The 23,995-nt window shown below is 45.4% G+C and overlaps 1 protein-coding gene across 3 annotated transcripts in view; it reads right to left on the bottom strand.

Annotated features, from left to right (window-relative positions):
• PELP1 (proline, glutamate and leucine rich protein 1) overlaps positions 1-23,995 on the bottom strand; it is a 314,814-nt gene that overhangs the window by 62,803 nt on the left and 228,016 nt on the right. For all 3 annotated transcript variants that reach the window (XM_086945906.1, XM_086945907.1, XM_086945905.1), the window contains exon 13: positions 8,054-8,213. In XM_086945906.1, coding sequence (XP_086802032.1) covers positions 8,054-8,213 — 160 coding nt within the window. The remainder of the gene's footprint in view (positions 1-8,053; positions 8,214-23,995) is intronic.

The raw sequence follows: 23,995 nt of genomic DNA, 5'->3' as shown, positions 1-23,995 counted from the left end.
GAGAAAGGTCCGTGGGTGAGCTTCGCGGTGTCCTGGAAGCAGAAGGATGATAGGCTGGTGTTGAGTTCGTGGAGGATGTTGGAGTCATAGCGGCGTGGTGTGCAAGGGGGCCACGGGGTCCAGCGCTGGGCGCGGTCCAGGCGCGGACAGGCGAAGACGGGCTTGCCTTAGGCGCATCTGATGCGCGACCACGCAGCGGTCGCCATAATGTAGGGGCGGGGGGAGGGACGAGGAGCTGGGAGGCGGGAGAGGGGCGGTAGGGAGAGCAGTTAGCGGCGTCGTTGGGAAAAAACAGAGGGGAGACGAAGGGGAGCACAGAGAGCAAAAGCCAACAGCAAGGGCTGTAAGTGAACAGAAAAGTCAATAAGTAAAATAAAACAGGAAATACAATACAACAGTACAACAGTGGCGCTTGTAGCAGATCGAATGCAGCCAAGAAAAACAATCACCAAGCGCCTTTGGGGCGCCTGGACCAGGGTGGTCTTGAACCCTGCAGCACAGAGTAGGCTGGCTTCAAGGCGGAGCAGAGCATCGGGGAGAGTGCGTGCCTTTGACCAAGGTCTGAGGACTCTGAGGACATTGAAGAGTAGTCGGTAGCTGGCATGATCAGATAGACGGAGCTTCTTATTCTGAATGAGTGGTCTGATGTAAGAGGTCTTGACGACAGAGTGGGCAGAGGCCTGAAGTTAAAGAAATGTTGAGGACCATTGTTGCCGGGGAGGTAGCGGTTTGGGAGAGTAGAATCACCTGAAATGTTTTCATAGGCCAGGGGTCCTGCAGGAAGTCATCTAACCCACTTGCCGTGACCATTACCTTTAAGTAGGACTTTGTTTGAAAGTGGTTATAGACTGTTGGCTGCTATGGTTCTTCAGGTGATCATAACATATGCATTTGGGAAAGTTTTGGTGGTGCTCAAACACAAACATCACATTTCAGATCCTGCACCTCAATGAGGCCCAGCCAAGTGTGGCTGCTGAAGTCTGCGGAAGCAGTGTGTGTGCCCCAGGCGGTCCATGGAGGCGGCCCTGTTAGAACCCGGTGCGGCCTGTGGTACGAACCCGGTGCGGCCTGTGGTATCTACCGGTGTGCCCCACTCACCAACTGCCCTTCATCCTTGCCTTTGGCCCTTGCCCTTTGTCCATCTTAGTGGAGTACAGTGCGGCAAGTTGGTGTGAAGACGTACCCTGCCGCATTCTGTCACACCACAAACTCCCGGAGACAATCCCCAGTAAGGTGCGGTGAGTTGAGGGTGGGGAGCGGTGCAGGGTGTGAGGTCTCACTGTTTTGAGACTCACTGGTCTGAGTCGGCTCTGGGCATTCCCAGGCTGACTTTCAGTTAAATTCTTATGCTCCTTTATGCACACAGCGCCATAAGAACCAAATGACTTGTATAGACATTTGCAATAAAACAACAGCAATTTGTATGTGCTAAAAATAAAATAAAAAACCTCTCTGAGCTATCTGCAGAAGCGAGCAGACAAACTGAACTGGTGTTGCTTGCAGCAGTAGTATTGCATTGTACCTTTATATATCTTGTCTTTTTACTTATAAAGCGCACAAATGCCTGGAGGAGTCTTGGCGCTATACAGAGCAGAGTTGAGCCAAGGATGACCTGAATAGAATTAAGAGAGATCACTGATTAAATAGCCAGGTTTTGAGTTGTTTCCTAAAGACATGGAGGGAGGACGCTGATTTCAGTTTGAGTATCATTATGGATAATGGGGTGATCCAATAAACAACGGACCTAGGTATAATGCGGGAATGTACAAGGTGGTCCGAGACACATTCAACATAAACTGAATACTAATATCATCAATCATGTGTTATGCAAAAACGATAACACTGGTATATAGTACCTGAGAGAAATCACAAACAACTTTAAATTGCATACGTATTGTGAACGCATGTGTAAATTCAGAACACTAAAATGCAAAAGCGCCAGAGAATCCAATGTCATATGTAATGCATTTATTTATAAGCTCAAAGTGCACATTTTATACAGTGGTCATGGGTTGCCCGAAAGGAGAAAAGGAGGAGGAAAAGTGAGTGAATGTGTGGGGGTTTAGAAAGTGAAGGTCATAGGTTATGTAGAGCAAAAACAATTTAAATAATTTAGACATTTACTGGTAAAAAAGACCAGAATCAGAAGACCTGTTTGCCAAGAAAACATCTATTTACAAAAGGAATTTTGTTGAGTCACACATGCAACATATGCACTTCCAGAAAGAGGAGCGGGGAGAGAGGTACAGGTGTAATGTGGGAGGAGGGCGTTGACGTTTCAACTCGACTAACGCATGGAGGGCGGGTGCGGACCTCACCTGCGAGTCTTCTTCAGGACGGGGAGGAGGCAACCTAATCCTGGTGCCAGCCGGCAACTCAGGAAAGACAAGGATCGCTGTGGTCCAAACTTTAAGCAAAGGGTGGAAGGCCCAAAATCGCCAGAATCACTGGAGCCCAACTGGGCTTCCTAATTCAAAGACAGGACGTGTCCCATAACATCCAAGAGGTGGGCCCCAAGGGTACCCAGATTCTCAATTCGTCATTATTCATGAGCCCTTAAGGTGGAAAAAATCCAAACATCAATGGACGGGCATTCTATTCCGGGCTGCGCTGTTGGAGAGGGGACGGAGCAGCCCAGAATAGGATGCCCGTCCATTGAGGTTTGGATTTTTTCTGCCTTAAGGGCTCATTAATAATGACGAATTGAGAATCTGGGTACCCGTGGGGGACACCTTTTGGAATTGTTATCCTCCTCGTAGACCGTAACTTCCACCGAATTTTTGTGTTCTGAATTTACACATGCATTCATAAAATGTATGCAATTTAAAGTTGTTCATGATTTCTCTCAGGTATTATATACCAGTGTTATAGTTTTTGCATAACACATGATTGATGATATTAGTATTCAGTTTATGTTGAATGTTGAAGCATCCTGGGACCGATTTCAGGGTATGTTACCCTTCATCAGCCAGGCTAGCTTGAATCCAGTGGCACAGTGAGCAAGGGACCCACATCCGGGCAAACCCATCCCACTTAGGGAGAAAAGTGTTACAGCAAATAAATGATGGACGGAATGCTGACAATGAAAACATTCTCCCCCAGTCAAGAGATCTTGCATTTGTCACCCCGAGTGGGACGGGTATGCCCAGACGTGGGTCCCGTGGTCTACATGCCACTGGAATCAAGCTATTCTGGCTGAAGGGGGTGAAACTACGAAACCAGTCCTAGGATGCTGGTTTCCAGTCCAGGGAGGACCTGGCTTGTCAGTTCGGGCTGGACTGTTCCCATGAGGCACAGAGTCCAGACTGATTTGCATATGGCTGGGTTAACACTGGAATGGCATGGTGAGCAAAAAAACGATGGATTTAGGCCCAGATCTCTGTACTGGGGTGAATGTATGACATTATTCTGCATTCTGCCCATCAACTGTTTTTGCATTGCTCACCCCGATTGGGACTTGCAGGCACAGACGTGGGTCCTGTGCTCTCCATGCCACTGGAATAAATCTATCCTGGCTGAAGAGGGGTGAAACTACAAAACCAGTCCTAGGATGCTGGTCTCCAGTCCAGGAAGGACCTGGCTTGGCAGTTCGGGCTGGACTGTTCCCATGAGGCACAAGGTAAAGACCGATTTGCATATGGCTGGGTTCAAACTGGAATGGCATGGTGAGCAAAAAAACGATGGATTTAGGCCCAGATCTCTGTACTGGGGTGAACGTATGACATTGTTCTGCATTCTGTCCATCAACTGTTGTTTTTCCAATATTTGCAAAAGCACATGTTCATGCTCCTTGCCACTCAATATCAGCGGCTCAACCAAACAAGATATCTAGTATGGGAGAAGTAGTGAAAGCTCAAAGGACAAGCAACAGTATCTAACCTACCAAAGACGGTTCTATCAAATGTTGTATCCAATGAGGGAGAATCTATAGATAGTAACATTGAGAACTATCATGATACTATAGATCTAGACTCTGGCCTAGATCTGAAGGACACTGTGATTGATTTAACATCTGATTCTGAAAATAGAATAGGCCAATCGATGACTCCAAACTCCCCCCAAGGGTCACCTAAATAAGAGCACAGCACAGATCGTGTACACAAAAAACCTTACGAAATTCCAAGTCCGAACAATCCAAAGGATAGACGAGAAATAGACCCTTTCAGCCCAATCCCAGTTATAGGAAGATCTGATCTGGACTTAAAAATTATCATGACCCCTGAGAACCCATTCTCAATATGCAAAGAAAAAACACATCTTATTATGACAGAAGATAAGGGCAAGGAGGAAATAATACCATACCCCACTCTGCACTCTGGAAATGAAAAAACTCCTGCAGCTAAGTATAGAGCCTTCTCTTTGCATGAGTCTGAGGTCGCTCAAAAATTACCAGTCCAAAACGGTGGAGGCAACCAAGCTATAAATCCCTCAGACATACTTTCTACTACAAACACAACAGTACTAACCAAAAGAGCGTTGTAAAGGCAAAGAAAAGCACATAATACAATAAACAAAATAAACAGCCCAGTCATGTCAAGTATGTCATACAGAACAAAAGAAAGTGACCCAATTACAAGCCCATCACAAAATCTTCTGACCAGGAAAAAATATTAGTTAACTAGTCGACTAGGGAACGAATCAATCAAAACTTGTCTATTATCTTGGAGGACCAGGAGAACCAAAAAAAAAAGAAAAATTAATCATTACGAAATCAACGCAAATTGTTATCCCCAAGATGCAAAGAGCACACATGGGCAATGTGGAGACAGGAGAGACATGCATGTCCCCCGATCGGATGGGATGAGTCTTGGCAAGCTTTAAATCTCCAGCAGTTTTAATCACCATGCCCAATGCTACCACCCTTCTACTTCACCGGCAAAAAGTCTGCAACAACTGCAAGGATATCCCAGAGCAAACCAGGGCAGCCAGGTTATACAACACCAAGTAGGAGGTTGTCCTAGGAGATCGAGCACATATAGCTCAATAATAAATCATAATCTTCCCAATACAAAAATGTAAACCAAAACTCAGGATAAGTGCCCATCCGCTTCCACAAAACTCTGGTTTATCCCACGATACAATTCAAGGGGTACACATGATATTCTAAACCGTGATAACATTTTAAAACTACTAACAGCTACTCCAGCTCTTAGATATCCAACAACTGATGCCTTAGATTCTTTTCAATTTAAAAATCATCTCACCATCTCCCCCGAGAAATAACATGCATTTGGCATAACAAGGATACGGTTAAGAAAACCATGGAAAATACGTCCCTTTTCTAAGAATGGCGTATCGAGTTCAGGAAATGCTCAGATAGCAACTATCCAACCCTACTGATCCCAAAGCCAGCAGCAAAAAAGAACACTCAGATAAATAATATACCATCTGGAAATTATGGAGGGCAAGTTAATGTCCTAAAAGAGGCTATTGGACCATTAGTCAATCTAGCATCAACAACAGGTATTACTATTACAAGCTGTATTTAGGGTTTTGGTACTTGCAAATCAATACAGAGGAAGCCAGGTATAGATGGGGAGTGGGCTTGGCTACCAAATACTCTTACTAAAAGAACATCTATCAGGTCTCGAAAAATCTAAAATTCTCACTAGACCCTGTAGGTCTAGTAACTTTAAAAAAATCTACTTGACTTAACTGTAATGCACTTGACCTCTGTGAGCAAATGTGACAAGTTAACAAGATTTAAAGGCATTTTTATTGCTCATTCACTTTGTGAGCAATAAAGATGCCTTTAAATCTTGATATCTTGTCACAGTTGCTCTGCTTTCAGAGACAGTCAGTTTTCCTTCCTACTGGCCAGAAAGGGAGAGTAGGATCTAAAAACGATCTCACCCTAATTAAATCTGGCTCACAAATGCGAGCGGGCGAGTGGATTTTTTTAGCCCTGTCTATAGATAGTAATTGAAAGCTCTAAAGCCACGGATAAATCGCAAAAGTCTATCATCTGTTCTTGGAACGTTCATGGCCTCTCAAGACTTCTACAAGACCAAAAAACAAACTTCTTACAGAATTTTAAAGTTCTTATGTTACAAAAACATGGAAAACAGATAAGGAAGAGACTTGGTTACCAAGAATATTGTACCACAGCAACCAGTTCATCCACCTTTGGTTGAGCAAAAGGCAGGTTGTCTACTTGTATTTCATTAGAACTAAGCACAAAGCATTAAGAAATTGACTTTCAACTTACATGGTTACAATGAATTAAAATACACCTTTAATTACCAATAATCTTATTAAATATGTACCTAGGCACAAAAAAGTCGATCAGAATAATGCAGCTTAGTACCGTCTGGGAAGTAATTGATACTTGGACCCACCAAAACCATAATATGGGCCTAATCATGTCAGGCGATTTGAATAAGCACATGGTCAATTGATCTTTTTGGTGAAGCTAAATACAACTCAAAGTGGTTATCATTTTCAAAAATATGAGCTTATGCTGAGACAAGATCATCATCAACTGAATAAAGTAGGTATACCAACTTTTCCATGCTAGTTTCTATAACGGAATAAACCTTTGTCTCTAGGCAAATAACATCTGAAATCGAGGGGTATCATGTTGCAATCCGAGTGGAGAGCAATCACAATCCTCAAATCATATAATTAGCCCTAACACATGAATACCAGCCAAAGACGAGAAACCTCGACCAATTGGCAACCTCATTTAATCTAAGGAGAATTATACCGCATTTAATCTAAGAAGAATGATATGGAATGTAGATAACTATCTGAGATCTTGACCTTTGCGGAAACAAAAATATAACTGGACCTCGGAAACTTCCAAATCAGGAAACCCTATGGTGGTAATTTGGCCCTCTCTATGTTCTTCACTAACAGACCTCTCCCCCACCTCTCCCCCCCAAAACAACTGCTGAGTGCAACCCAATAAGGCCAAAAAACAACAGGCGGTACTCAAACAAATTGTACCTCCAAAAGAAGGTCCCCAATAAAGTAATAAGGGCAATATATAAACAAACAAATTGTGTCCATAAAGATCTTAAAATGTAACTATTGGCAAACCTGAGAAAAACATATAAGAACGAGATCTGGAAGACAAAAAGGGCCTACCATGAAGAAACATGGATGAAGTTGTACTAGGCCGGTAAAACCAACAACCAAAAAGCTTTTTTGGGAACAAATAATGAGCGACAGCATGGTAGTTGGCGAACAAACAGCAGGGACATACCACAATCAAGTTGGGTTTCTTACCTCTCCAAAGTGCATGGGGACTCAAGAGAATCATCTATAGTGTGCATTCATCGAACAGAAATAGTAGCAGTTCCCTTAATTCATTCCTGAATCAATAATTTAGTAACAACGATTGCAGCTGGTCGGATACTGTTTCAAGGCTTATGCGGTATTGTTCACTAGATTGCCCTTTAAACTTTCAGAAGCAGTGAAATCCACTTCTTTGACAAAGTTCAACTTCACCGGATCTTTCTCGAGCTGGTCATATGTTACACAGCAAGTGCCAAGAAACGAAATGGGTCATTATTGCACTAAGTAAATTGCAACATGGCAGACTACATTCAGACATGACATGACATCCCTCTTCCCGTCCCAATAAGCGACAATGTGTGACATCTGAGAAAATACTCAGAGTGGCACTTTGGTACAGAGCACCAAGTGTTTAAATGTTTTGCTTTTTATTTTAAATACAATCAGAAGGACAATACTACAGTGATATGTTTTTTGTCCAACTCATTTTTGGTGATTGCTTTCAACACCACACAGGTCTTTTCCTCAGGCTGACAAAGTGCTATACGTGCTTTGAAGGAATGCAACCATACACATTAATTAACCTAAAACAGGCACTACCTCTGCAAGAACACATGTCCCTTTCTTTAAAAATAATCTATATGGATAAAGGTATTTCCCTACTTCCTGATGTGTCACATCTTCACATTGACTATTGTAAGGATGTTTACAATGGCTGTTTCACAAACATAAGAATGTGGATGTATTTGCTGTTCATCAGACAGGAGTATGGCAAATTTATTTCCTTGAATGTGTCTGTTGTCTCAGTTTGTACCTTTGAGAGCTCCGCAGCACACGTCACTATTGGCATTGGCATCATGCTTCCGATGGCTCTGCAGCTCAGATGAGTCTTCCATGTCTGACATCTTCTGCTTCTTTGAGGCTGGCTTACCAGAACTCCCCATCATGTCAGCTCCCACGTGTCCACCTTTCAGCTGCAAAATATACAGAAACACTATCTGAGGGGATGGCATGTGTGGAGACATTTTCAAGGGAAGAATGTGAGGTCACCCTCACTTTTAGGAGCCCTCAAGTCCAGGTTAGCTTTCAACTAATGATGCAGTTTTTCCTGCCTTCAGTGCTCCCTCTGCACCCAACCATGCATCATGTTGATGCCACGTGTTGGCAATAAACAGCCTTCTTACCTTAGCTTTAAGAATAACTAAACTGGTGAATTTCTGTGGTTTTGTTCATTTTAAATAGTATGTTTTTAAATGTCATTTTCATCAACAAGAACATGCCTTTAACCTTGTGTACTTTCCAGCGAATTATTTTTAATGCAAAGAAAAGAAATTATTACCATACCGAACTATAACGTCACTTTAACATTTGGTTTTTCTAGTGAAAGTCTAGGGTTTGCCAAGTAAAGTAGATTTTCATCACCCTAAGTGGTGTGGGGATGGGCGCAGGGCATGGGCCCCAACCCACGATGGCACAGCCTTTGGCAGTACGGTGTTGAGAGCATAACAACCCTTTTTTTTATTTTGGGGGGGGGGGGGGTGGAGGAGAGAATTCCATGGATTTGTGGACTGCAAGGCTCTAAATGACAACCTGGGGAATTCACTCCCGATGCGCGGATCCACCATGCAATCCCAGGGATGTTGGACTTTGCGGTGGATCCACGGACCCAAGGTACGCCCTCCCCAAAACATATAAATATATATTTTTTTAATTTGACCGCAGGGGGACCCTCTGGAACTCACCCCACAAGGACCAGGGGAGGGCAGCGTGAACCTAGTCTTGCCCCCTTTTATCTAGCTTTGTTTTAATTTTTAAGACTCTGGGACAGTCCCAGAGTCATAAGATGGTGGGCACAACTTTTCTTCGGAGAGCCAATCACAGTGTGTGGTTGAGCTTGCAGTTCCGCAGTGGTGTGAAATATACACTTTTTAGCCTTAATTTCTCAAAAAACTACAGAATAGATTTACATCAAATCACGAAAAGTATCCTTTCTCAAACAAGATCTAGCTTTGTGCTAAATTTGGTGTAGCAGTTTTTGCAGTATTGCTGTGCAATTTTACTATGGGAATGGGGAAAATGTGTTTTCTTCCTTTTCCTACAGCTCAGTCCGTATCCTAAAACATAGAATTGATGGCGCTGTATTCATGTTCTTCTGAAGCACCTCCTCTTGGACTTGGGCTAGTAAGCTGCTGAAATCTTGGGACTAAGCTACGGACTTGCAAGAAGCCTTCGTCAGCCAAAAAGGCATGTATAACTTTAATGCCATTCATCAACTGGTTATGAACACCCAGTAGTGCTAGAGGAACATGTCAATAGAGGGCTTTAGAGGTATCCAACAACATCTGCCTATCGCATGGGAGGGCAACTACATTTAAGTTGGAATACTTATTCGATGCCAGTCTCAAAACTGGTGGACAGAGTGAAGTCCAGGACTCCAGCAAATTACGTTTTGCCCCTGAATTCCCAAGGTTAAACAGAATTGTGCAATCCACTGGGACATAGGTAGGTATAATTGTGAAACTCCTGCCTTAAGTGAAGCACATGGTTTGTCAGAAGGGCAAACAGTTATAACTGGGTGGCTAATGCCCAGTGAACTAAATTATCCAAGAACATTTAACCCCTTCCCTGCAGGGCTAATTACCCCGCTGTGCTGGGGGGCACCCACAGCGCCCCAGTGCTCGTGACAAGCTCAGCTCGTCATGAGCCACGGTGGCCGTGTGCTCATGACGAGCTGAGCTTGTCACGGCCACACCCGTTTCTTTAGAACGCTCAGCTCAGCGGGGGAATCAGCCCTGTGTGCGAGCGTTGCGGCCGTTATGACGAGCTCAGCTCGTCATGAGCACACGGCCACCGTGGCTCATGACAAAGTGAGTTTGTCATGAGCATGGGAGGAGTTAATGGAGTACCACGGAGATCATTCCATCTAAACCTAGTAAACAGATTTTCTCCCTTGTCCGTTTAGACAACTGTGATTGACTACCTCCAATAAGTTTGTAATATTAGTGCCCGGTCTCCCTTATCTTCTGTGATTAACCTGGCTATACATCCAGATGTTTTAAACTCCGCCAGGAGGAGCTCAAGTGAGAGAACTTTTGTTAGGGAAAATTGCACTGTTCAATGTAAGGAAGGGCCTATTATGGAGGCTGAGCCAAATCATGTCAGACCCCCATTGCAGGAATATCTACATATTATGACATGGAATGTAGCAGGGGCGAGGAACAAACTGAAGGATGAGGATTGGTATAAAAGTATCCAACAATGTGACGTGGTTCTAATACAAGAGACTTGGCTCATAGACAATTTCTATGTAAACGGTTTTAAGACTATTTCAACAAATGCTATCCCCTCAAAGGCAGATAGGGCCAGTGGAGGTTTAGCACTTATTTCATTGTCGTTTAGGCGGACTTAAAAAAAATTATACTAAAGAGTCAAATTTTCAGTTTTTATTGTTTTCAGCAAAGGGATTACAGGACATCTTAGTGATAAATGTTTATAATAATATTTTTAATGCTTCGCGACACGAGGTTATCACATTCTTAGATGAAGAGTTGATGGACTTCATGAAAAATGTAGGTTCCGATTGTTCCCTAATTTGGGCAGGAGATTTTAAGAGGAACTAGGCTGTGCTTTTGGACACTTTCCGCACAATAATTATGGGGAAAGTATTAATTTTGTCATGTCCAAGTACAATCTAGAAATTACGGAAAAGGTTATGAAGGGGAGTGGAGGCGAGGATATGGGTTCTATTCGTACCTATGAAGGAGTAAGATTATCCTTGTACATTGATCACTATCACCTCAATAAATCTTAGGCCCCTTATATCGGAATGTTCAGTTCTTCCAAGTTTATTGAGCGACCACTATCCCCTGCCAATAACCTTAAATTCTGTTATGCTAAAAAACTGCACTTAGTTCCCACGCTGAGGATATAAATATACAGGGGCAAAATGGGATCTCAATCAAATGGGTAGGGGTTGATCCAGTAGTTTTTACAAATAGGAGCCTACAAAAAATGAATCATCAGTTCATAACCTGCCTCGATAAATCCTCAACTAGTATAGCTATAGTCATGGCCTTTCAAAGTATCTCGAACGTTATTTCCGATAACCTGCGAAGGAATCCTAAGACTGATGTATTGCTTTCCCCAAGATGGTTCGATAATCAATGCTCTAGATTAAATAGAGACTTAGTCTGCATTAAAAACCAAACCTCGTAATAGAGAGGAGATTAAAACCTTACGGAAATTATATAAAGAAACTCTTAATCTAAGAAAATTGGAGATTAGGGAAAATGCCTGGGAGAACCTGATTAAAGCTGCAGAGACTAAAGACTTGACTCTTTTCTGGAATACCCTGAATCAACCATTCTTCAAAGATGCCCAATTTGTAAAAATTGATACTGTAGTAACTCCTGCAGACTGGATAACCCATATTGACGCAATTTTTAATGATACATCAGGGTATTGTAAATACGGAGGATAACACTGTTATAATTTTAAAAGACACCAAAATAAGTAGTATAACCCAAGACGAAATTAGAACAGCCCTTAAGAATAGTGCTAGTGGCAAGGCGGCTGGCCCAGACGGGGTCCCAATTGAGGTATTTAAATATGATATAGATCTTTGGGTACCGGTCTTGCACAATTTTTTTAATGCAACAATTGCGGGGGTGATACCGGCCACCTGGGCGGAGAGTCTGATAGTCCCCATTTTCAAACAAGCATTTACAATGCAACGGTTTCGCCTTCGGAAAAGTTTGAGCCATTGGCATTGTAAATGGCAAACTTTTTATTTATGTGTTGGTTTTGAAAACAGATAAATAAATGGCATTCTCGTTTACAATGCCAATACACACACCCTCACAAGAGCCCCCCCCACACACACCACACAAGAGCCCCCCACACACACACACAAGAGCCCCCCCCACACACCACACAAGAGCCCCCCACACACACCACACAAGAGCCCCCCACACACACCACACAAGAGCCCCCCACACACACCACACAAGAGCCCCCCACACACACCACACAAGAGCCCCCCACACACACCACACAAGAGCCCCCCACACACACACGCAAGAGCCCCCCACACACACGCAAGAGCCCCCCACACACACGCAAGAGCCCCCCACACACACACGCAAGAGCCCCCCACACACATACGCAAGAGCCCCCACACACACGCAAGAGCCCCCCCCACACACACACGCAAAGAGCCCCACACACGCGCAAAGAGCCCCAAACACACGCAAAGAGCCCCAAACACACGCAAAGAGCCCCACACACACGCAAAGAGCCCCACACACACGCAAAGAGCCCCACACACACGCACAGAGCCCCACACACATGCAAAGAGCCCCACAATTAAGAGTGGAACTACGGATAGATAGATTTTTTTTTTTTTTAAACGAGATAGAAAATTACTTTCATATGTAAACCTAAGGAGGCATGCAAGACTACTCCCCGGTGACCTACGGTTATACTAACGCCCTGTATATAGAGTCTAAGAAAGGCTAACAAATCAAAGAAGCTGTCTGAAGGAGAACATTTTTTAAAGAAGCAATAAAGCTAAGGATAGAAACATGGTAAATGTTGACTCCATGGCAGGCATGTGGTATTGAAAATAGGTAGGGCAAAGTGTAAAATAATTTGACATGGCAAACATTATCTGCCCTAAATTTATCATACGTAATAAAAAGTAAATTATTAAATACCTGAAGGAAAAACTACACCAGTGTAAAAAAAAATATTTAGATAACAGAAAGCAAGGTTCCAAGTAAACCATCACTAAATGGGTGAACCTATGTGGCACAAATCAAATAAAATTGTTTCAGGAGCACCATTACATATCTCCTTGGCATCCCTTTTATGTACAACTCCCTTAAACATGTATCTACTCCATACATTTAATCACCTTATTATCTACTTAGACTCCTTTGAAATCTCAACCCTCCTGTCTGTTTATCGAAAGCAAAGGTTAAATGGAGGGCAAGGGAATCTACTTTCACTTGCTAGATAGACCTACATCTAATTTGACAAATAGCAGTAGCAAAACGTGGACATTATATTTTGTAGACTCTGGGGGGAGTTAATATCATTGAGGTCACACCAGAGAAAGATCTCCATGTTCAGCACAATTATTTTGGCATTATGGTACCCTCCCTCAAAGGTACTCATCTGCTCCTTGTGCCAGCTCCGATTCTCTTGATCTAACCACGAATGTTTGACAACCCAACTACCTTCACAAAGTAATCACAGCACCAGATAGGTCCTTCTCCTCAACTACTACCTAAGCATCCCTGACATACTTACTGTTATTTTCTTCAGCTTCGTTCTCTGTTCTCATCGGAGATGTTTTAAGGCTGCCTTTTTCTTTAGTCCCTGTTTGTCACCTAGGTTGCGCAAAGCTTCCAGAATTAAAGGCGCGTTACAGTTTTAGAAATACTGGCGACAGCTATTCCTTCTGTGTTTCACCGGTTCCATTCGCGTTTTTTTTTTTTTTTTGTGTGCATATATAATTTCGCGCGAACTCGCCCCGAAGTTATTGGAGCGCTTTAACATGAACACCATATTTACATTACGCATTCAGGCACGGGGAGATAGGGTGATTTATCTCCGCTCCCACCTCCATCTTCTAGCCTGCCACACTTTAGGTCTTAAGTAACTGGTCTAACCTCTCAAATCCCCTTCATTTAGAGGTGTCAGTCCACATAGATTACCTCTAATTCACCAGGCATACAAATCTCTCTTAGCCTATGGTGGGATCACCTTCACGGAAATCCTGCCCACCCTCGTAGCTGCCATGGTTTCAGATTTCTCTGTGTGACGTGTTCATAATTTCAGTGTAAATATTAGTGCCACTTCAAGGACTACCGTGAGACTTTATCAGGGGGAAAACTCTAGCAATGAAGGCGAGGGAAACTCACAAATATCAGGAGTTGCACCAATTTGAGCAACAAGGAACTCTAAAAAGCAGGCCCAAGGACTGGCGTGCTTTGCCTGATCACAAGTTATGTGCACCTTTAATAGATCTTAACCGGGGATTTCTCTGCACATTTTATATAAAGGCGGTGCACACGTTAAATATATGAAACTAAGCACTTTCAGGTATGAGCGCCGTTCAATAAACAAGGGCTAAACACAATTCAGTTCTCCTCACGATAAGGCAATGCGCGCCCAAATGGAAGCAGTTTCATGTGTGCGCAACTAAAACCAAGAACTCACAACTGAGTTGTATGCCCGTGTATGTTGGTGTGCACATCACTGCGCCATAATCTCTTGTGCACTCTGTAAACATGTGGCCGCGACCACGAGGCTCGAATGTCTTGTTCATTTTTTGGCCCCCCAAATCTTTCTGTAGCTTGCGCAGCGCATTCTCGGCCACACTGATTGGAGCGCTTTGCCCGGTCACAAATTATGTGCACGTTCAGCAACTTTTTGTGGGGAATTTTCTGCGCGTTCCTTTATATAGCGCCAACTCGACCCGTGGGGGGTGGAGCGCTTCTCCTGGGCCCCGTCTTTGCATTACACCCTCACGCATAGTAAGATAAAGTGATTTGCCCGGTTGTGTGTACCTTAAGTAACCCTTTTTTGTGGGGATTTTTCTGCACCTTTCTTTATATAGCGCAAACTCGAACTGAGGGCGGTGGCGCGCTTTACCCGGGCACCTTATTTGCATTAAAACTCAGGCACCGTAAAATTAAGGGATTTGCCCGATATCACCAGCTGTGGCCGCGATCCCGAGGTTTGACTGTCCTGCAGAGAATGCCTTTTCCCCCCCAAATCTTTCATCGGTTTATGTAGCGCCAACCCGGATCGGAGCTCTTTGCCTGATCACCCGTTATGTACCCCTTCCGTAACACTCTTTGTGGCGATCGCCTACGATATTGACCGCCGGTTTCAGGGCGCTTTGCCGGAGCAGTCGTGCATTACAGGCAGCACGTTCATTTATTGTCCCACATGGGTGAGTTAAGAGAAGGCGGAGAATCTACTTTTACTGTTTTATTTTACGCAAATCGGCCCAAGGAAGCGCAAGTCACATTACCCAAGGGGATCTGCCCAGAATCACAGGCTGCTGAGCCGACGCCGGGACTCTCACTCAGTTGGTGAATTGCCCATCGAATCAGTCTTGCACCGTTCTAGCTATCTAGCCAGCTAGCTGTGACATAGGGAGGGCGCTGGGGTCCTAGGCAAACCGCCTTAACTACCCTGGGCCTCGGCTGACTGGGAAAAGTACAGCTAACATCGAGGTGCTACATTCCACCATTGCCCCATCCCCCGCCTGGGCATGAGCAACCCGGGGAGCATGCTACCCTCCTTTGTAGTGCTCTATTTGCTAACACAAGCATCAATCTCCCGCTCTCCCGTGGAGCCATTCAGTGACCGGGTGTAATCGTGATTAGCGGCTTGCATTTAACACACAGCTCAAATATTTGTACCATCGAAAATATTAATCTGCATGAACTCCTTGTCAGGGTCCCGCGCCTCTGGTTTCCTTTCCAATTTACTTATCGTTCAGTTCTCCTGCGTTTACCACTACAGTCGGCACTTCGTGAAAGAAAAATTAACTGCAATGATAACTCATCTCGCTACGAGCAGCTGTGCCATGGGTCAATTGCTTCTAAGACACAGATATATTGGATTAAAAAACACGCATCACTGACTTGTGCCATCCTTTAGCCCCGCGCAACGCAGCTGCTTATCCCCTTATGTAGTTACCGCTTACCAGTATGAGCGCGCCCTCCAGCCTCACAGGCTTGAAGGCGACTTCTCGCCTTCCAGCGACCCGAGTCACGGTGTCTTGCTACGGATGGCTGCTCCCCCTGTTCACTGTCGTCCTGGCCGCGGCGAGCCCGCCTCACCAGATACTCCTGGGACTCCTTGTTTACTGATCACGCTCAGCCTCGCAGCCCCGGTGGATTTAGGCGCACCGCGCCTCACAGAGCACACTCGCTCCTTGCCCCGGCCGGTCCCAGCAGCCCTCCGCCCGCTCTCGTTTCCTCGGGGAGCGGCGGAGGACTAGCGCTGCGTTCCAAGCAGGGACAGGCAGGCCAGGGGCAGGGGGCACTCACGGCGCTCCCTCGGCGAGGTCGGGTCGGTCTTCCCCGGCTTCGTCACTCCCACGCAGCTTCCTACCAAGCAGGGCGCCGAGGACCAATCCGGTCGCGGCGTTCACGCCAAGCCTCCACACACGCCCGGGAGTCAGCCAATGACAGCGCAGCTCCCGGGACCTGCCCCTGGATGATGCTGAGCCGGCAGCCAATCAGTGCGCGGCCTCGGCGATGACGCGGCGGCGCTGGGCCAATCCCAGCGCGGCGTTACTGGAGGGGCTCGTCTTGCTGGGCCAATAGGAGCGCGGCGGCTTCGATCTTTGCTGCTGCAGCTCCTGGTCACGAACGGCCGCTTTGGAGGGTGTTTCTGGCCCCGGGCCGCGACGGTGATTTGGCGGCAATAGATTTTCGGGGCCCCAGGTCGCGGTTAGACCGTTTCTAACCAGCAGATCAACAGGGGGGATCCTGGGCGCAGGGAAACACCGCGGGCCTCGTTTCACCCCTGAATCTGTGCCAGCAGCAAGCACGGCCCGGCCGGACCAGACACGGGGGCGTTCCCGGCGTCGCGTGACGTTGGCAAAAGCCAAAGAATCTCGGGAACGCCCCCGTGTCTGGTCCGGCATTGACGGACGCCTCTCTGTTCCAATGGCTAGCCTCCATTTATGGAGCTAGCCAATGAAGCAGAGAGGCGTGACTAAGTCACCCATACTAGAAACTACAGATTTCTCTGGAGGAGGAGCCTAACGGCTCCGCCCCCCAGCGAAACCTAAAAAGGGAATAGGGGCAGTGCTAGTTGCTATCGCCCAATATCTTTGCTCGACTCAACCCCTAAAGTAATGGGTAGAATGTTGTTGGTCAGGCTGGAGCAATGGGTAGTAGAAAATAATATTTTATCTGTAGATCAGTACAGCTTTAGACGAGGAGTTGGAACAATTGAACAATGTCTGAATTTAGAACTAATAATAGGGAAATATACTTTTGCAAGGGAGGGCTGCCTTCACATCTGCTTTGTTGATTTGTCAAGCGCTTTTGACTTGGTAAATCATTCAAAGCTATGGGAGACGTTGAGAGGTATGGGCGCCCCCGAGGACATTATTAGTTTCTTATCTCAAATCTACGCCAGTCTGTCTGCAACGATTCGTTATGGGAAACATGGGGAATGTACGAAGAATTTTAATATTAGACGTGGGATAAGACAGGGATGTACTCTTGCAGCTCTCTTGTTTTCACTGAATATAAATGGTGTCGATGTTTTATTACAGAATTTGGAGGTAGATGTGCCAAAGGTCGGCAATCGACCTACGCCCCTTTTATTGTATGCCGATTATGCTGTCCTAATCTCGAGGACAGCAAACGGCCTACAAACCTTGATGGATAATTTTACAAGTTTTATGACAGAAAAATCCTTAAAAATTAATTTGACCAATATTTTGGTTATGTCCTGTGGTAAAAGGAATATTAAAACAAAAACATATTATATTAACGGGAAATTAATAGAGAGAACAGCCACATTCTCATATCTAGGGATTCTTTTTAACAGTGAGGGCACCTGGAATAAACAGATAAATATGCAAGTAGAAATTTGTGAAAGTAGTAGAGGCTATTTTCAGATTCTCCCAAAGAATTGGTAAAAAGCCTGTACGGGTGATTCTGATGTTATATGGAGCGTAGTGCATTACAGGGACTTGTTATGGGGGAGCCCTATGGGGCCAGACAGATACCACCCAGACACAAACCCTTGAAAATAATTTTTTAAGACGCTTACTAGCCGTACCTGCCTCAACCCCTCCGCTATCTTGCATAGAGAAACCGGCTCTTCTCACATACATGATTTGATTAGTATTGCCGCTTTAAACTTGTGGCACCGCGTCTGGAATAGGGAAGAAACCCATTTTACGAGGGACATTATTTTACTGTCTGTCCCAAGACCGTTGTAAGAAAATACCTTGGTTAAGTTATATCAGTGGTCTTTTAGACAAATGCAATTTGGCCCTGAACTGGACTCAATCGGAGGATATACAAAAAATTAGCAAGGTTTAATTAAAAAAGAGCCTCTTGAATGCTAGGATTGCTTCAAGAGAAGAGGTCGCGAGTACCAAGATGACTGTTGTATCATATCTTGAAGGGCCAATTGCTAAGGGCTTACAGCCATACCTCGTTTTTATAACCATGTTCAGTATAGATTCTACCTAACCAAACTGCGGATGAACACATTACATTTTCTGTTTGCCTATCCTAGGAGGGGCAAGTGGTGTGCTAACCTTCCAAATTGCCCATGTGATAGCAGGTCCAAACAAAGTACTCTTCATTTTTTACTTTTTTGTAACTTCTATAAGGAAATTAGAACAATTTTCCTTCGTCCTGTTTTTAAAACTGAGTGCCTGTACTCCCACAAAGCTGGTTTTAACTATTTAAGAAATTTGGATACAATATCAGTCTATAATGCAGTACTTGGTTATATAACGTCGGCAATTAAACTAAGGAATGAACTCGTTTACTTAGAAAATTTGAATTATGAAATATTATAAAGTGTATTTTCCTTATGATATATATAATTGTATAATGACTTTAATTATGTTAAGAAGCTTTTTCTGTTTCTTTTTCTCTTTTTGTTTACACGTGGATTTTATTGTATTTTATAGTAGACTTTTATGGATTTTCTATTTGATCCGAAACAAGCTTGATTTAATTTGATATAACTGGGAAACTTGTGCCTCAAGTGTAGCAAATGGTTCGCCAGAATGGCAAACATACAGCTTGCATAATGGTGATGTTGTAAGCCATAGTTTAAAACACTGAGATTGGTGCATCTTTTTACCAGAGGATTCCAGACATCTATTCGCCCTCATCCCAAATTCACAGGGCCTGGGGCTCCAAAACATGGGGCTTATTTTGGTGCCTCATATTATCCTGACATAGTAAGGCCCTATCCAGATAGAGCACAGGTTACCACCAGTGCATGAAAGGTCTCATTCTACAGTAACTAAAGGTTGTTGTCTGGGAGTACACTACCTGGACTAGCTTCAAGTACTACCTGTGGGTGTCTGGGTCACTATCGTGACCATTTGTCGGAAGGAGGTCTTGGAAAAGGAGACACTGTAGTATCGCCCTTCTGAGATGATCTTGCTGGAGTACACATAACTAGGCATGCACAAGTGAGCTCAACTAACACTGGTGGTGTTAAAAGGAACTGGGAGCAAGTGCTGCCAGAGGCTGATCCTCTGCTGCAGAGTGGACTCACAGAGACACATAGTACTGCACCAGGTGGACTGTGAAATGATGATGAACATGTCCCTGTGAAGACAGAGCAGCTTTTAGCTTGCTTGCAATGCATGGCGTTTACAAATGGGTTTGAGATTAGGAGGGACTTCAGCAGCCTTGCATGTGTGAACCTTGAATTAGAGGTGATCAGAGCAGTCCGCTCAAGATGTAGTTTTGGATCACACAGGTCAGTGGTCACACAAAGACATATCAGCCAGAATCCACCCTTTTAGAGAGGGAAACCGACACGGAAAATTAGAAGGGAAATAAGAAGCAGGTATTGAAATGTTGCTCCTTGCCACATGAGGCGCCTGTGGTATTGATCACCTTAATTGGGCTCTACAAACACTAGATCTTCCTACTAACCCTCCAACTGTGAGCACTGCCCTACTAGATTCTCTTGCAGAGGATGCATGTACAATCTTGCATGTTGCACCACTGCTATATAGGAAACCATCCCACTCAGTAGTTTCATCACTATCCTTACAGTAAGGGGATGTGGTTTCTGAAAATGAGGTAGTAGCATTTGGAATGAAATAACCCTCTCTTCTCTTGGTCAGGATTTTTCTGTGACAGAGTTTAATACACCAACCAGAAAAGGATGGATCTCTCGTGGATCGAGATTCAACTTTTTCACACTGACTTTGAAGCCTAGCCTGTGTAACAAAAACACTGCTGCTTGAGCATGGGCCATGCATCGTTGTCAGCTGCTGCAGCTCTCTATCAGCCAATCATCCAGTTATGGGAAGACATTTATGGCGTTTCTTTGCAGATGTGCCACTACCACCGCTAGACATTTAGTGAACACCCTTAGGGCTGTTGTGATTCAGAATGGTAGAGATATTTATTTATTTATTAATGACATTTCTAAAGCGCAAACAAAGGCCCATAGGCGTCTCGGCGCTATGAATTGGTAGCGTTGTCCACTTAAGCATAAAGTACAGGTAGTGGTGATGTGCCGTGTGTTTGGAAATGTAGTAAAGTAGGTCTAATAGGCAGGTAGAATATTTAAGGGAAACAGAAACCCATGCTCAGTCTCATTCTTAGAGACAGACATGGGTTGAGCATCCATACAAGTGCCTGAGATCAGGCTGGTCAAGAAAAATGAATCCTGACATGCAAGAGCTGGAATGAGAAATATGCTTGGCTTCAATTCCAAAAGTACAGCTATATTATACACGGTCACAAAAGAGTAGTTTTGTCTCGTACAGATGGATTTTCTTTAATGATGTCAATGGACATATAACAAACTCGGCTCAGAAATCCTAGGATTTAGAAACATAAAAGCTATAAAAAAATAGTGTCCACAGGTTGAGAGGCACACAGTTGGCAAGTGTAGATGACTGGATAGCCAAACTCTAAAAAGGCTGCCTAGTGTTACTACAAGCAACATTTGAAGCCTTTCTTGCAAGAACGTAAAATATATTTTTACAAATTGACACCACATAAAACAAAGCGGAGACAAGCAATAAACAAAACTACGATATGTCAAGCAGAAAATGAATCCTCAGCTACCTGCATCCCCTCTTCACCGAGGATGGACTCCCAGACAATCATTATCGAGCCTCGAAACCCCCTTTGTACTTCAAATATATCCATCGGAGTAACACAGTAGTTCCATTCATCTACATTCACACATGCTCCATCAGCCTCTAATCTACACCAGCTTGTTTTGTGCCTAAAAAGCCTTCTTTCTAGTGAAAGGGCTTGGAGTTTAAATCATAGAAGTGTAGATGCTTCGCATCTCTTAAACAACTTTTTTGCTAGTTCTGCTTAGAGCACCCCTATTCACCAGTTCACCAACCACAGAACAATCATAAATGTGCCACTGACATTTGTGCTGTCCTCACAGTTTATCAGCTGCTATATATTTCTCTGATCCAACCTGCAACTCCAGAAGGTCTTTCTACAATGTTGTCATCTCCGCTGGCTATCACCTAGTACCCTGAGATGTACCTCCTGCAAATTATGTCGAAGTTTAATGTTTGCTTCAAGTACAGGCAACTTCATCAATCACGAGGGATCAGAAGATGGTCATTTCTCCAGCACCTCAACTCTCCATATAGCTTTGTTATAAACTTTGCTCTATTTCATCCAGGCCAACAGCTTCTTCTCTGTGTCTTTAAATATTTCCTCAATCTTTTTTTTTTTTTTAAATTTTTAAAACCTTTATTGTAATAAAGCACACAGCTATTCAGCCTAACATCCCGGAGGCAAGGCAGCAAAGTATCAGAACGATCATAGTGCCAAACGATTCATGTCAGAACAATACAGGTTGTTTTTATTTTATGTAAACACAGAAACGTGAACAGAAGCGCCCGAGGGCGCAGAAAAGGCAATGGTAGGAAAAATTGACTATGAGTCAGTAGGAGGCGGCAGAGGCTAGATAAATTATGAAAGGAGCTGAAGCAGAATGTAGAAAAAGAGGGGGGGGGGGGAAGAACAGGAGAATCAGAGCAAGAGTAGCATAGCTGTTGTCAACGTCTACGGCGATAAGCGTTCTTCTCGAGGCATCGGCTCAGGTGGTAAACACAAATCACCTCTGTAAGCGTTCCAGGCCCCCCACACCTTATTCCAAGTCTGAGGCCGCCCCCTGGCAGCGTACACAGTCTTTTCACGCAACATGCACCAATCCATGTTGGCCTTCCATTGTACCACCAGGGGGGCCACGTTGGATCCCCATTTCTGCGCTATGTCACGTTTAGCAACCATATTGCCCAGTGTAGCCCATCGGGTCTGCGCCGTGTTATAGTCATTCGGCTCCCAGACATTGAGGAGGCATCTACGCGCCTCCGCAGCCAACCCCACTCCAGTCACCTCCTGCATCACTCTATGGACCCTTTCCCAATAAGGGGCAATAATGGGACACTCCCACAATATATGCAGAAAAGTGGCAAGGGCTCCGCAGCCACGCCGGCAAAGGCCATCTGGCGAGAAGCCCATACGCACAAGCCTGGGGCCGGTGACGTACACTCGGTGAAGTATTTTGAACTGGACCAGCCGCAGACGTGAGGAAATGGCGACCTCCTTGGGGGAGGACACAGCACTCTGCCAGTCCTCATCGTCCAGTTCCAGCCCATCGGCCACCCACTGCTCCCGCAAGCGCCGGAGGAGGTCCACCTGAACGTTGATCAGCTTTTTGTAGGACAGAGAGATGGCGCTATCCGGCATATGCCCGTCCAGCACTCGGTCCTCCAAGGGAGAGCTCTCGGGGATGTCACCCTCCTCCGGTCTGGCGGCAGCTATTGCGTGTTGCAGCTGGGCGTAGCGGAAGAACTCCGTTCCACTCAATTGGTATTCCGCCTGCAGCTGCGGGAAAGTCTTGACCTCCCCCCTGAAAAGCATGTCCTCGACCCTCGAGATCCCTATGAGGTCCCACCTGTCAAAGCCCTTGGTGTGCCAGAGCTTACCCAAGATGTCGGAATCGAAGAGAGGGGTGAATTTCGTCAGTCTGCCCTGCCAGCCCTGTATCTTATTAACCGTTCGCCACGTGTGGACCGCCGCCTTGGTCGGACCCGTGAGGTTCCGATCGAAGGATCTAGAGTAGAGGGCGCGATATAATTGCCCCCCTGCAAGAGCCACCGGTCAATGGCATAGCCGGGGCTGTCCACGGGACCGTAAAAACCATGGTTGATTGCGGTAAGTTGAGAGGCCCAGTAGTACCTCCGCACGTCTGGTAACGCAATGCCCCCGTCGTACCATGGCATGGTAAGCTTCTGGACAGCGACACGAGGTCGACCGTCCCAAAGAAGGGCACGCTGCAGGCTCTCGACCTCCCTGAAGTAGCGGGCCGGGACAAGGTCCTGGGTATTCTGCAAGGCATACAGGAATCTGGGCAGGGACATCATTTTAAATAACGCCGCCCGGCCCAGTAGAGAGAGAGGGAGCTTACGCCAACTCTCCACATCCCTCCGCAGTCGGTGGAGCGGGGGGAGTAAGTTGTGGTCGTACCTTGCCTTAGGGTTGTGTGAGATGTAGATCCCCAGGTACTTAAATCCTTGTCCGGCCAGTTGTATGTTGCAACCTCTGGGGAGGCGCGGCGTGTCACCCTTGAGGATGTAGAGGGAGGATTTGGCCCAGTTGATGATCAGGCCGGAGTAGCGCCTAAACAACCTGAGCACATCACACGCCACTATAAGCGACTTGCAAGGGGAGGTGAGGTAGAGCAGGATGTCGTCTGCGTACAGGGAGACCCTGTCCTCAAAGCCCGGGGACCAGGAAATCCCGTGCAAGTCCGGGTGCGAGCGTAGCATGGCCGCAAGAGGTTCTAGAGCCAGCGCAAACAGAAGCGGAGACAAGGGGCAGCCCTGTCTGGTCCCGCGTTGGAGCGCAAAGGGCGCAGACATGCGACCGTTGACCGTGACAGCAGCCAGAGGGCTAGCATAAAGAAGTTACACCCAGCCCAGGAAACCCGGTCCAAACCCAAGTCTCGTCAGCACCGCCCA

The sequence above is a fragment of the Lissotriton vulgaris genome, chromosome 12 (assembly GCF_964263255.1).
Source record: "Lissotriton vulgaris chromosome 12, aLisVul1.2, whole genome shotgun sequence".
Lineage (NCBI taxonomy): Eukaryota > Metazoa > Chordata > Amphibia > Caudata > Salamandridae > Lissotriton > Lissotriton vulgaris.
Note: the sequence above shows the minus strand (reverse complement) of the source record. Positions and strands in the feature narration are given on the sequence as shown.